Genomic DNA, 14,620 nt, shown 5'->3' on the forward strand with positions numbered 1-14,620 from the left:
TGAGAGCGCAGGGAAGGAGGTGGTAGGGTCAGACATGGTCATGTATGTTTCTGTGTGTGCGTATTGGTGTGACCCTGTGTGTGTATACCTGGACCCACATGCAGTATGCCTGGGCCTGAAGGGCTGCAGCTGTGGGCAGGCTATTTGCCTGAGTCTCAGGCCCTTGTCTATACAATGGGGACACCAAGAGGACCTATTGCGTCAGCTGCTGTGGGGTTAAATGAGACAGTACATGGAAAGCACCACGAACAGTGGCACATGGCAGGCACTCATAACCAGGACACTGTCACACGTCTGTGCAGGGCTGTGTGTGCACGGGCAGGACCTGTGTCTGTGTATGCCCATGGGCGTGCCTTTATCTGTGCATATCTTTGTTCCCATGTCTGTGTGCATTTGCCTGCGTACCTGTGTGTATGTGTTCACACGTGCTTGGCCTGGCCTTCCTGCCCTCCTGTGGCCCCTGCTGAGCAGTGTAGGTGGCCAAGTGCCCCCCCAGACTCTGCTCAAGAAGACTGAAGCATGGGAGGGCCTGGGCTGGACTGGCTTGTCCCAGGAGCAGCCACCAGTGTGACTCTCGAGTCCTGACCTCTGGGCCTCCCTATAGGAGCGTGGAGCTCGTGCAGCAGGTGGACGAGGACGATGCCATCTACCATGTCATCAGCCCTGTCCTCGGCGGCGATGCCAAGCCCCAGGACTTTGTGATCCTGGCCTCTCGGCGGAAGCCTTGTGACAATGGGTGGGTGCCAGACTGCTGAGGCTGGAGGCATGCAGGGCTCATCTTCCTCCCTGGGAGGGAACAGCAGCTTGAACTCAGGGCTCTTCCTGTTTGCTGTGGGACTCCAGGCACTGTTTGGCTTGTTGGGGCTGCTGGGGTCTTGCTATGGGTAAAAAGAGGGGTTGCAGCTCCCTTCTGGTTACATGTGCTCTAAGGCAGGGTGGTCTCTGTCCCTAGGGGAGAGGGGGACAAGGCTGCCTTTCCCCAGACATGGCAGGCCCTTGCTTATGGGCCACCTCCTTGGCCTCCACCCTCTGAAGGCCCCATGTTGACTAAAGACCGGCGAGGCCAGGACGCACAGCATCACTTCTGTTGGGGACAAGCACAGAAAAATGAAGCACAAAATCCCAAAGTGTGGGACTCCTTTGAGCATCTGTAGCGGAGCAGCTTTTCCAGAAAAATCTGTGAAGCCATGCTGGCTCCTGGCAAATACGGGGCTGCTGACACACAGGCCCTCCTCTTTAGCCTGGCCCAGAGCCCCTGTTGGGCCTTTTAAGAGTTTCTGTGCCTCAGCCTCTGGTGGAGTCGTCTGTGTGGAGGGGGCTTTGGCGCCTGAGCTGGGGGAACAGGCCCTTACCTCCTCTATCCTGGCTCTGCTCCAGGGACCCCTACGTCATTGCGCTGAGGTCAGTTACACTGCCCACACACCCTGAGACACCAGCATACAGGCGCGGGGAGACCCTCTGCTCTGGTTTCTGCTTCTGGCGAGAGGGGGACCAGCTGACCAAGGTGAGTCCCATGTCCCCAACCCCCAGATCCCTCCCCAAGGCCACATGCATGTCCAGAGCTTGGTGCTGTGGGCTCAGTCAATTGCATACCTGGGCCCCACCTGCAGGCTCTTTTCTAGCTTTGGGGAGCCGAGGAGTGTCAGGGGCTGCATCTAATCTGTGAGGAGGAAGACAGCAGGGTCTCTGAAACAGCCCTGGATGCCGAGGGCAGAGGCCTAGGTTTCTGATCTAAAATTCATCTCATTATTTACTTGTATACCTCTCTTGTCTAGGAAGGCTTTATATGGCTCTCAGGGCCAATAAAACTCAGCAAGGCAGTTAGCGCTAATTGAAAATGTGGGGGAGGCAGCAGAGGGCCAGTGTGTGTGTGTGGGGGGGGCAGCACCCAGGTGGGGACATTGGTGTTTGCTACCTTTATACATGTAACCTGAGGGGCTTCTCAGCACCATCCCTGGGCTTATTTCTAACTTCCTTCCATGACCCTAGAGCAACATTTCTCTGTGCAGGGCTTGGGAGACCCCTTCCCTGCCCTCCAGAACCTCCCCATCTGACAAAGGAGGCACAGGTTAGCAGTACCGTCTATGATGACTGAAAGAAGCGGGGTTTTCAGCCACCAGGGTCACACCACATCATCCTCTAGAGCCCCAGAGTGCTGGCCCGGATTTGCTGCCCTCCCCACCCCCTCCCCATCCCCCCTCCCTGAATGTGGCTTCCTCCCTACCTGGCAGGTGTCCTACTACAACCAGGCTACCCCAGGCTTTCTCAACTATGTGACCACCAACGTGGCTGGTCTCTCCTCGGAGTTCTACACCACCTTCAAGGCCTGTGAGCAGTTCCTGTTGGACAACCGTAGTGATCTGGCCCCCAGCCTCCAAACCCTCTAGCCCCTGCCCCACAGTGGCCACCGCATGCCCACTCCCCCTCCATCCTGCTGCCCCTAGGGCACATTGGCAGTGCATTGAGGAAGACAGGAGCATTTATTCCTTGCTGCCTCCGCCGTGAGAAGCCTGGACCCAGGTGACCGCCGGCCCAGCCCCCACAGGCACTCAGTTCCTGCCAGCATCCGCCAGCAAGTCTTCGCGGTCCCTCTGAGGCAGCCTGTAGTAGACTCGGGTCCTGTCCACAGCCCTGGCAGCCAGCAGCACCTCCCGCACTGGTGCATAGCCGCCCCCCTCAGAGCTGTGCTCCACTGTGACAGTGGCCTGGGGCGAGGCTGCCAGCAGCCTGGCCACCACCCCAGCCGTGTCCCGGCCCAGTAGCCCAGCCTGCAGCTGGAAGGACACAGGCTGCCAGAGACCCTGGCACAGGCCCAGCATATCTGCAAGCAGCTGTTCTCCGTAGCCACTGCCCAGCGCCTCCTCAGGCCAGCCTGGTGCCACTGTCACGTGGGGGAACACCTCTGCCACAGCTGTCAGCAGCTCCCTGCCGGCCACGTGGCCAGGGACCACAAAGCTGCCATGGGAGACCGTGGCCCCAATCCACACAGGCCGCAGCAGGTGGCCATGAGCAGAAAGGTGGGCCAGTGTGGCTAGGGCCGGCCGGAGGGCCAAAGGCTCGGCTATGCGCAGGTAGATACCCCAGCGTCCAGGCCGCCCAGCAAGTTGCAGCAGGCAGGACTCCAGCGTCAGGACAGGACCTCCTGGGGCACGCACCATGGCCACGGTGTCCTTGGCTGCAGGCCCCTGGAGGCCAACATTTAGCAGGATCATGCCTTCTCTGTCTGAAAGGGGTGGTGGAGACAATGGTGTCAGGAGTTGGGGTGATGGGGGGTATCCAGGGGTGGTAATGGGGGCAGCCAAGGAGAAGCTGGTGCCCTATCTGCTGAGATCTGTCGATGATGGTCTGGGCTCCAAGTGGAAGGCTGCTTTATAAATGTGCCCGGGACTCATCAGAAATGACATGATCAGCAGCTAGCTCGGCTCTGGGCTTTTGACTGGGACTCAGTCCTGAGGCCGTGGCCTGCCTCTTCCACAGCAGATAGGGCTCAGGACTCAAGGGCACTGAAGGTTAGGGCCCCGGGCTCTCCTCCACCATGGCATCTAGCACACTGCCACGGTCACAGAGGCCCTAGATTCCTGCCCCATACAAAGGGCACCCCCCCCCCCCCCGCCAAGCTGCCTAGTTTAGCTAGGAGCACAGGGGCTCAGGGGCTGAAGGCAGGCCTTACCTGGGAGGCTGACTGTTGCTGTTCTCCTGTTGCCCTGGAGGTCAGGAACCAGCCACTCCACACTCAGACCGTCCCCGCCAGGGGGCTGGAGGAGAGGGATCAGGCTGCCTCCCGTGTAGTAAATTCGCTTCCGTGTGGCATTCGCTGCAGGGCCCCAAATTGTCAAGATGAAAGTGCCACCGTTCCCAGAGCACCTTCTCTGTGCCCTATGTCTACACACATTCTCACCCTGCCTCAAGGCACCCCACCAGGCACACGTCCTCAGAGATTACGAGGGGCTGGCACAAGATCCCACAGCCAAACAACAGAGTTGCTGGGGTTGGAGCCTGATGGAGCCAAGTCTGCCCAGCCCCAAAGATGGAACTCCCCGTCCCCGCACCAACATGGGTCCCATGGCAGGAATGTGGAGTCTCGTGGGTTCCCTGGGAGATAGTTTAACTGGAGTCTCTCCTAGGTCCAGGGTCAAGGGAATAAGGGGTTTGGACAAGTTAACAGGTAGCATCTGGGTCACTGATTAGTAGGTACATTGGTGCAGAGGGGGCAGGCTCTGAGAAACTATGCTGCAAGGGAAAAGTACATGGGGTTTGGGATTTGCTGGGTTCCCATCTAGGCTGTGCTGTGTAGAGCAAATGACTTGGTGCAGATTACTTAAGTGGTCTGAAGGTCAGTTTCTCTCTCTTTAGAATGGAATCACTGCTTCCTGGATATCTGAGGCTGACACAGCACACCATACCCAAGTTTGGCCTACAATACGTGCTTAAGAGTCCACCCAGAATTTTCCCTTCTCTAGCTCTGCTCTACTCTCCACCAAATGCCGTCCTGTGCAAAATTCAGGCCCCCTACCCTCCCTGGCTGCTCCACGCCCCTCCCTACCGGCCAGCTGCTTGAACTGCGACAGGACAGGCTCAAAGAGGTCATAGTAGACTTGGTGGGGTGCGGTGTTGTCTCGGATGTAGAGGAGATCATCCACGGACACGGGGTCCGAGGCGCCCTGCCACAGCGTCAGGCTGTACCTGGGGCCCAGAGAGCCAGGTCAGCTCCTGCCTGGGCCCAGCAAGGTCCTCATCCCAGAGCAGCACCCTAGCTGCGCAGGGATGAGAGTAGCTGACCTCCAGCTTCCCACCAGCCCCTCCTCCCTGAGAATTGTTCCTGCCTTCCCAGGGGCAGAAGTCGTCACAGGGGCTTCAGGAAGGAAAAGAGAAAGATTAAGCAGGAGGGGCTGCCCCATCCTGCCTCCTCCCTGGGTGTCTGTTTCTGGTCCTGTCTTAGGAATGGGACAAGGATAGACAAGGATGGGTACAGGCTGTGGGGGAGAACAGGTGTGGAGGGGAAAGGAGACAGCTCTGGAACTCCTGTGGGAGGAGGCCGAGGAAGGTGGGACTAAGCAGCTGGGTGCAGACCGCACGAGTACATATGGGAGTCCCTCAATCCCTAGAGAATGATCCTGGGCACAGCCGGCTCCCAGGGAGGAAGACTGGCCACTAGGTCAAGCTATCCACCAATGGACTGGCTGCTTCGGATGATAGTGAGAAGCCCATCACCAGAGGTATACAAGCAGAGAGCAGGGATGCTGCAGAGGATGCGAACACCAGTGGGTGTTGGACAGATGTGGTTAAGGGGGGTGGGATCTCCCTAGGGGGCACTGGTGCCCGGGGGCAGGTTTGGCAGATCAGGGGCTGTGGCAGGGGCCTGGGAGTTTTCACCTCTTGGATTGGCCCAGCAGCCAGCTGAAGTGGGGCCAGGCAGCCCGTACCATGACAGCCCGCACGGGAAAAGTGACCCTCTGTGGCAGTGCGCCCACCAATCCCTGCATCCTCTCCACCATGGCTCGGGTGTATGTCATGTTCGGGAACATGGGCACATAGAAGGTGGTCCAGCCCGGAGACAGAGTGGCCTCAGGATACTTCTCCTGGACCAAGGCCAAGAACCTGCAGAAAATCAGAGACACTGGTCTTTGAGAGCCTTGCTGGCCCCTTCCTCATCTCCTGGGTTCCCATCACTGGGCTAGGAAGTGGAAGTCCTATGGAATGTAGAGTGTAAGGACAGAAGCAAAGTCCCGAAGAACACAAGTGACTTATTCAGGTCCTACGAATGAGGCATGGACTTTGGAGTCAGGGGGTTCTGGGTTCAGGTCCTGACTCTTTAAGCTTGGGCAGCTCATTCAACCTCTTTTAGTCTCAACGATGTTACCCCTTCTGGTAGGGCAGGGCCCCTTCAGCATCCCCAGCTGGACAAGGGGAGACAAGCCACAGCCCCAGATGTGGGAATCTAGACTCTGCTACTTGTCTCTGAAGCTTCAGGTTTTATTTTTAAATCCCATGTAAATTTTTCCCTGGTAGGAATTTTAATGGAGCAATAATGTTACCCTCTCCTCCCCCAAACTATCGAGTATTATCAACACTCCAAGAAGATGAGCCATTATTTATCCTGGGCCACTGACTACATTTTTCCAACTGCTGCTTTCCAAATGCACCTCAGTTTGAGAATCATAGTTAAGTACTGGATGGATGGATGGATGTTTGGCTGGCTTTCTGGATGGATGGACAGATGGAAAGATGGATGACTGGAATCAGAAAGGCCTGGCTTAGAATCCTTGCTCTCCATTTTTAGACCTAGGCCACTCTTTTAACTTCAATGCAATAGTTCCCGTGTTAATAAAATGAAAATAATAGTACCTACCTCATTCTCTTGATAACTACAGTAATTTTTGGAAACAGTGCATGGGCACATAATAAACATTCAACAAACAGAGTCTAAATTACTGTCAGCTTTCCCTTCTGCAACATGGTGGGAGATGCTCTCAACACTGCGCTGCTATGTAAGGGTCAAATTGGACACATTTTCTCCTTCTGTGTGGCCCTTCATTATAAACTGGAGTTCTATGAGCTGGTGTATGGGGGGGGGTGTTGGGGGCAGTGCTAGGATTTCAGGGGGGCTGGGGAAGGAGTTAGCACTTTTAGGCTTTTCTCTAGCAAGCCAAGCCCTGCCTTGGTCCCTGGGGATATGAAAGGACTGGGCCCTGTCTGCCCTCTAGGGGTCCACTATGGAGTAGGGGTTATAAACCGGTAATCTGGCTGTGACAGCCCCCGAAATCAGGGCTGTGTTAGGAGGACGTGCGGATTGGATGAAGGCTCTCAGCAGCCTGGGATGTCAGGGTAGATGTGGCAGGAGGTAATGACTGGGCAAAGGTTCACCAGGGAACAGGGAAAAGGCATTCGAAGTGAAGGGAACAGCATGTGGAAAGGCTCAGAGGTCTGGTTCCATGGTGTGGCTGTAGGTACATTCGGCAAAGGGGCCCTGAGCACTTTCTATGCCAGACAGCGAAGAAGAACGCTGGCCATGGCTGGGGGAGAGAAGTGGACACTCACCGTGAGGCATTAACCTCGACTGAGATGGGCACATTGGGGCCCCTCAGGATGTCAGCATTGATCCATACGGGCCTTCGGACTCTCCCGTCCTCTGTCAGCTGCCGCAGGAGGTCCAGTGAGAGGCCCACAGCCTTGATGCTCTTGAAGTCCAGTTTGATGCCTGCAGGGAGGGGCCGAAGGGCTTGGGGAAATGGCCCCTCATGCTCAGGGCAGAAGGAACCAGCAGACATGACTTCCTGAAGTGTTTGGGGTGGGGTGGGTGATGAGGTGGGCAGACAGGGCCCAGATTCCAGCTGGGTGTGAAGAGGGCTTTCAAACAGGCTGAGCTACCACAGAGGAGGGACCTGCCCTGTCCCTGTAGGGAGAAAGCAGAGGCCAGCCCAGGGCTCAGACTTGGGCAGGCACATGGGTTGTCAAGCATCAGAGAGAGGAGACCATGGTTCTTGGACAGGGCAGGCTTAGAGTGTCCTTAGCCAACTTAGCCTGTGTGGAGGTCACTCAGTCTGCAGGAAGGGGTGTGTGCGTAGAGGAGGGCAAGGCCCCTGTGAACAAAGGCCTGTCCTACTCAGGCAGTGAGGGGCTGGGGATGAATGGTGATGAGGGAAACCACAGGGGGATGAAGCTGTGAGGTTAGAGAAGGCTGCTGAAAGCCAGACCAAGGAGAGGACACGCTGTCTCAGGGCAATGGGGAGCCATGCAGGGCTAAAGAGGGGAGTGACAAAACTGGCGTTGGGAAAGCTCACTCAGATGTATGCAGTGGTGGTGATGGAGGGAAGACAGAGCAGCCAAGTCTAGGGAGGACATGGTGAATGACAGATGGGAGGTGGAAAGGTAAGGCCTGGATTCTGACCAAAATTGGCAAAGGGACCTGGGAAGGAAGGGTGGAGTTGGGCTTTGAACAGTTTGTACCTAGTTCCAGGGGATTCTGAAGGCAACAACCTGAACATGTCTGCACTTCGCGGTGTACCTGTCCCTTTCCCATCCCTCACCTCACCTAGAATTCCCTGGGCCCGGGTGCCTGGCAGGGGGTGGGGCTCAGGCAATGAGCAGTGAGTCTGGGGCTGGCCTGGAGGGGTGGAGAGGGGCTCGGAGAGTCCTTACCCTTCTGGGAAGAGGCCAGCACAGTCTCCAGCCACTGCTGCAGGGTGTTGTCGCTGTAGATGGCTGGGGGATGCGCCATGATAGGGACCCCCGTCTCATTGACTGTGTTGAGTCCTTCTACTGTGACATCGGCCTCCAGGACCATGGTATTGCCTGGGTAAGAGGCAGAACTGGATCAGCTCCTTTGAAAAAGATTTTTTTCTTTTTTCCTCATCATCCAAGTCTTACCCATTTATCGAAGAACATTTGGAAAATACAGAAAAGCAGGAAGAAAAATACTCAACCCACATTTCCATCACAGTTCACATTTTGATGTGTTTTCTTCCATTTTTGTCTATGCACGCTTTTTACGCAGTGGAGACCCCACTGCGTTTATAATTTTTAATCTTTTTCCTTCAATATTATGACATTTTCACCATCTATGTCTCTTTTTTGTAAAGGCTACAAAAGCTCTGGTTAGAGTGCTCCCGTGATTTTGTGAGCCACCTCTTATTCCTGAGGCAGTTTGGTAGTTTCCAATTCTTTGCTACTAATAAATGATGCACAGTCTTTTCTGGTTTTTGAATCATTTCTAGGGCCTACTTGTGGAATTAGAGTTAGGGCTATGTGGGGTCACTTTTAAGGCCCACGTTATCAAATTACTGTCTAGAAAAACTGCTCTGATGCATGTTCCCGCCTGGAGTACCCAAGCCTGCCCATCTCCCTGCACCTTTGTAGCATGGAGCCTTGTTATTTTAATTTTTTAAATTTCAGTTTTTAAAACCCTGTCCTCCAGAGTTTGGTCTAGGAGGGAGCTAAGGCCTTCCCAATGGATGTGGGCTTGGAAGACTCTGCCAGGGCCACTGGCATTTGGGAAGCGCAGCACAGGGAAGAGGGGAGGGAGGGAGCCAGGGCTCACGTTCAGCTCTGCACACTGGCGTCAGAAGGGGCCTCTTGTCCTGGTTCACACTCACCACCTCCTAAACTCTCACCTCTAGCCCTGCCCCCCCGGAAGTCCATTCTCTACGCAACAACTACAGGAGTATTCTAAACATGCACCTGCTCATGTCACTTTTTGCTAAAAAATGAAACAAAATGGTCCCACCCATTGCCCTTGGACTCAAACCCCAATTCCTTACCACAGCCTTTGCGGTCCCACATGACTAGGCCCTGACAAAATTTCTATCTCACCTGGAGTCCCCCTCTCCCTCAGTCTCTAGGTTCCGGCCCCTCCAGCTTCTGCAACATTACTAACCATCACCCAGGAACTGTTAAAATTCAAGCTCTGATCAGCAGGTCAGGGGCAGGGACAAGGTTCTACATTAATTCCCAGCTCCCCAGCCGGCCCAAGCTGCCCGGCCTTGGACTGCACTTTGAGTAGTGAGGCTTGAGTATTTTCTGTCCCCCCATCTCTGGGCTCTTACGTCTGCTTGTTGCCTTGGCAACACTCTTCCCTCTGCAGCTTTACTAGGCTACGTCCTGCTCATCTGTTAGTGTGGGCTTAAAATACCACTTCCTCAGGGAGGCCACGCCTGAACCCCATGTCCAGTCCGACTTAGTCATCAGCTTCGGGGCTACCCTTCTGAGAGCTTGGTCCCATGGAACTGCTCCTGTGTGTAGGCATCAGGGTGCAGGGTCTGGGTTTGAAGTGACCATCACTTGAATTTCCGGACCCAGATGGTATCAGGCCTAAAAAAGGAGCTTCAGAAATGTTTGTTGAATGATGAACACCTGAATGACTGAATTGACAGGAAAGTCAAGCTCAGTAAAGCCTAGGTCTGGAAAGGTAGGAGCGAGCTCAGCCAAAGTCAGAGAGAATTTCTGCAGATTTCCTAAAATCTAGGTGCCTGGATTTCCAGGAGGGGAAGGAAGCGGAGGGCCAGGATGTCCCTGGCAGTGAGCCAAGCATTTCACATCATCCCATTTCCTCCAAATGTTTCGGATCCTGCTTCTAGAACAGGGTACTCCCAGGTGTCCTTACTGGCATGGTGATGATGAGCCCCCCGGGGCCATGGAAGTAGGACGTGAACACAAACACATGTTGTTAAACCATGAAGGGCTTTATGAGGGCAACCTTCATTTTCTGACTTGAGCACAAAGCTTTTTCTCATCTTAACTTATGGTTACTTCAGAATGCAGAGAGAGGGGTCCAAAAGGCTCGGGGACCCAGTGGAGCCCAGAGAAGCTGGGCTGGAACCGGGTTGGGGTGCAGGTAAGATGGTAGCTCCTGAGAATGGTTCCCATCCAATGGGGGGCAGTTCCAGTCTTGGGGGACAGGGGTGCATGGAGAGCCCTCTGAGTCCTGGTGACCCCAATGCTGCTGCCTTGCTGAACTTGCACTAACCGCCTCCCAGGAGATACCGTGAGCCCGTTGGAGACAAGGTCACAGCTCACTCATTTTTAAACCCTTCTCCTGAGATCAACCTGGAGCAGGGACCCAGGGAATGCTCAATGAATCGAACTGTAGACCAGCGGAAAGTACCTTTTGGCCCTAACCTGCCTCCCTGCGCTTGCCACCTAGGCCCAGCTTCTTTCTGGAAAAGTCTTCTCTTACCATGAAACGTTGTTACTCGCCTTCCAGATGCTGAATCTGGAGATGGACATGTTTGGGCTGGGGTGTGAGGAAACAAGCGAACAGGGAAGGATCCATTTCCTGTGGCCCCAGGAGGGGAGAAGGAGGGCTGCCCAACACCCCCCCATCAGACAGGAAGTTACAGAGCCCTCCTCCCACCCTCCCCCAACTCCTCCTCTGTGAACCCAGACCACAGGCATGAGCCCTGCGACAAACAGGTGATCTGTGTTACTCCTGCAGGTTACTTGTCTTCTCTGTGCCTCCTCTTTCTCATTTACAAGAACTAAAATAATAGGATAGCCCTGGTTAGGCATTCACTAAGTGTTAATCATTATTTACAGCAAGTAGGCTCACTTAACTAGAGCAGCCATATTCCTCCTTTGCCTGGGAGAGTCTGGTGTATTTCTGCAGGCTCAGTGTGATCTGGTTTGGACGATTAGTGATACAGGAATTCTACTAATCCACATCATGCAGAGGGAAAAACTGAACTGCGGAGAGGGAAAGTCACATGTCCCAAATCACTGTGACAGTAAAGGACCAAGGTAGGATTTGAACCGAGTTCTGCCTGCCTCCCAGATCTTGGCTTTGGCCTCTGCTCTCCTCATGGAAGCTCATTCACGTCCAAGATGCCTTCACCAGCCTGGCCCCAACCCTGAGTCTCACCCAGGGTCCCCACCTCAGCTGTGGGCCAGCCTTACCAGCCTTATACTGCAGAGACCTGGTAGAACCCCCAGGGAGCAAACTGGGCCTCTGGATCCCTGAGCTAGGCTAAGGGGTGCCTGTCCATGCTCCCTGCTCTTGGGCACTGCCTGGTTGGGGCCCTGGGCCGCCTTCTTGGCCAAGGTCCTGACGATGTGGGGCCAGGTCTGCTACTCCAGGGCCAACCATAATCACTCCGAATCAGAGGCTCAGAGGCATTCTACAATTTGCTCAGCTTTCCACAGCTCATTTTTTTATAACACTGAGCCTCAAATTCACATCTTCTGGCTTCCACTGGCTTTGAGGGCAAGGACCTCCGAGCTGGGACAGCTGGCAGCTGGCAGGTCATGAGAGGGGTAGCTGGGGCAGAGGGCAGGACACCATGACTTTGGAATCTGTCTCATCCCCACCCCTGCTCTCCCCCCGTCTCCTTCACCTCTACCCTGGCCTGTCCCAGCCCTGGCAGCCAGACTTACCTCTCAGGGCAGCTTCCATCTCCTTCCGGCTGTTGGCAGCGTGGTACCAGGTGACCAGCAGGCCGTCCCGCTGGCTGATGTGGCCCATGCTCTGCAGGTAGTCCAGCATGTCTGCGTCGGGGCGGCAGACTGCCTCAGGCTCACAGTCTGGAATGGAAGCCAAAGGAGCTGTTGGCCTCAGTTCTTGCCTCTGCCCAAAATTCCTCTCTGTTCATCCCACTGATGCCCCCTGGGGTCCCAGGGCATGTCCAGCTCTTCATCTAGCAGAGGGATGGGGACCCAGAGACACCAGTGCTATGAGAGAGAGAGAAACATGTGGGCTCCTGGGACCAAAGAGCCCCCTAACCAGCCTGGGTGGTCAGGAAGTTTACAGGAAGAGGAGAGAACATTTAAGGGGGCTTTGAGGAAGGGTGTAACTCTGAAAGAAAAGGGGGACAGAGAGAACGGTATCAGCAAAGGCTGGGAGGAAGGACAAGAATGTGGTCACCTGGACAAACAGCTACTGGCCAGGTACAGATGGGAGCGGAGACAAAGAGAGGGCAGGCCTGGAAAGGGGCCTTGTGATCAGACTGTAAATGGCCATGAATGCCAGCAAAGGGGCTAGCTGTGTGTTGAGGGCAGCAAGGGGATTTGTGTTTAGCAAGACTTCATGGGCTGCAGAGCTAGCACTAGCTGGGAGAGTAGGTTGCACACTGAGACTGTGGGCAGGAAAGCTGTAGCAGGAGTTAAGGACACCTGAGGCCTGGGAGCTTGGGGGGCAAGGAGAGCAGAGGGTGGGGAGGCAGAGGCCTCAAGACACCAGGCCTGAGGGTACAGACATGAGGCAGGAGAGGGAATGAAGGCTGCCCCCAGGTTTCTGTGGGAAGGGAGAGATCCTTCCCCCAGAGAGGGCCCATGGAGGACTGGGTGTGGGGAAGGATAAATTGAGCTGAGACTCGGCCTCTGCTGAGTCTGAGATGCCTATAGGACCCCCTCAAAAGGAAGGTCCATTCAGGGGCACAGGAGGGAGGTCTGGGCTGAAGGCAACAAGCCTGGTGGAGGGGGAGGGGAAAGTTGATGGGGAGAGTCGTAGCAGGGATGTGGGGTGAGAGAGAGGAGGAGGAGTCAGAGCGGTGGATGGGGAAGCCAGCCAGATGGCATGACAGGGGCCCCTACCCGGCGGGCTGTGCGGCTGCAGGACGAAGCTCAGGACCAACCCAATGGCGATCACCAGAGCCACGCTGGCACTGCCCAGAAGGGCCCACCTGGTCCGACTGTTTGAGCACGTCTTCTTGCAGGCCATGACGAGTCTCTCTGTAGAACACCTCCCAAGTCCCCGCGGCCCAAAGGTCCCCAAGGCTCCCTGTAGCTGGGACCCACTGGGACGTGGGAACCCCGTGCAGCACCTACTACTCCACCAGGGCCCACCAGCTCCCGAGTGTCAGAATGTCTCCGGCGGAGATAGTGTCCGAGGCTCCTCCTCCTTCCACACCCTCCCAGGATCTTAACAAATCAGGCAAGTTCTACCACCTCCAAAATGACCTTTGAGCACATTGAGAGGCCAGAAAATGTTGGACCAAGCTTCTGTCTGCTCCCTGTCTCTGCTCCTGCCTGGGAGTTCCAAGACCAGGGACCTAGACCCAGCTTGACCTTGCGGTCCTGAGACCTGGACGAGTCTTCTCCTCCCTGAGCCTGGTTCTCCTCCTGTGCAGAAGGTGGTTGCTGGATCGTCATTTCCCTGTGTTGCCTTGTCCCAGGAAGTCACCAAGGTCAAGCAAGTGTTAGTGACAAGGACATAGTAGATCTGCCAGAGGCAATGAATTTTCCTTCCATCGCAGATTGTGGTTGATAGATTATCTACCTGAGATTGAAGCTGATAGGCTTGGCGTGCTGGCCTAGGGTACACAGGCCACTCCCAGGACAGCAAATTGACAAGGAAGGGGCTGAGTCACTAGCTAGTGCAGAGGGTGTCCTGGACGCTCTGGTGTGGGAAGTAAGTTAGAGACTATCTCTACTTCAGGGACCCTGGAGTTAATTTTCTCTCTCTCTCTCTTTTTTTTTTTTAAGATTTTATTTATTTATTTGTCAGAGAGAGGGGGGAGAGAGAGCACAAGTAGGGGGAGCAGCAGGCAGAGGGAGAAGCAGACTCCCTGCTGAGCAGGGAGCCTGATGTGGGGCTCAATCCCAGGACCCTGAGATCATGGCCTGAGCTGAAAGCAGACGCTTAACCAAATGAGCCACCCAGGTGGGGGGACCCTGGAGTTTAAATGAGTCCAAGAATCACCTGTAATGTACACAGGGACTTTGGTTTATTGATGCTCACAGAGAAATCTACCAGGGTGACTGGTGGACTGATTCAAGAGTGTGTGTGTGTTGTAAGAATATCTAGAATGATGAATGATGAATGATGCCCACATGGGCAGAGGGAGGGAATCTGGAGGATGGGGAGCAGGTCAGGAGGAAGTTTGGTTCAGGTCTCATGGAGTCGGGGTTGGGGGGTCATCCCCACAGAGCTACCCAGAAGGACTCAGGATATAGAGATCTGGGGCTTGGGACCAAAGACAGGGTGAGAGCATCAGAGAAAAAGCATCTCATTATCCTTTGGAAAGAAGCCAGTGAGGTCTGAGCTTGCCTGCCTCTCTTGGTTCTGAGGGTTCTAGAGGCTACGTCTTGGAGAAGAGGGACCTTATCCAGCTCTGGGTTTTGGCAGGTGGAGCGGCTCTGAAATGGACACCAGGCCTCAAAAGACTCCACTGCCAGTGATACTTGTGAAAGA

General features: G+C 55.1%; 2 protein-coding genes across 3 annotated transcripts in view; one reads left to right on the forward strand and one right to left on the reverse strand.

Annotated features, from left to right (window-relative positions):
• The window catches only part of ACOT11 (acyl-CoA thioesterase 11), a 46,833-nt gene extending 44,336 nt beyond the window's left edge, over positions 1-2,497 (forward strand). Inside the window, exons 14-16 of one of the 2 annotated variants that reach the window (XM_032839798.1) lie at positions 605-736; positions 1,378-1,504; positions 2,232-2,496. In XM_032839798.1, the coding sequence (XP_032695689.1) occupies positions 605-736; positions 1,378-1,504; positions 2,232-2,387 (415 nt within the window). In that variant the 3' untranslated portion in view covers positions 2,388-2,496. Of the gene's footprint in view, positions 1-604; positions 737-1,377; positions 1,505-2,231 lie in introns of both variants that reach the window. The other variant, XM_032839797.1, reaches the window with a different exon arrangement.
• FAM151A (family with sequence similarity 151 member A) lies at positions 2,464-13,258 on the reverse strand. Its single transcript, XM_032839799.1, has 8 exons — positions 13,021-13,258; positions 11,866-12,012; positions 8,140-8,292; positions 7,039-7,198; positions 5,374-5,598; positions 4,544-4,683; positions 3,671-3,814; positions 2,464-3,223 (listed from the first exon to the last, which is right to left on the reverse strand). The coding sequence occupies exons 1-8, from the start codon at positions 13,145-13,147 to the stop codon at positions 2,550-2,552; spliced, it is 1,770 nt and encodes a 589-aa protein (XP_032695690.1). The 5' UTR covers positions 13,148-13,258; the 3' UTR covers positions 2,464-2,549.
• Positions 13,259-14,620: the final 1,362 nt, after the last annotated feature.

Source organism: Lontra canadensis, unplaced genomic scaffold, assembly GCF_010015895.1.
Source record: "Lontra canadensis isolate GAN:19392208 unplaced genomic scaffold, GSC_riverotter_1.0 scaffold109, whole genome shotgun sequence".
In the NCBI taxonomy this organism is placed as follows: Eukaryota; Metazoa; Chordata; class Mammalia; order Carnivora; family Mustelidae; genus Lontra; species Lontra canadensis.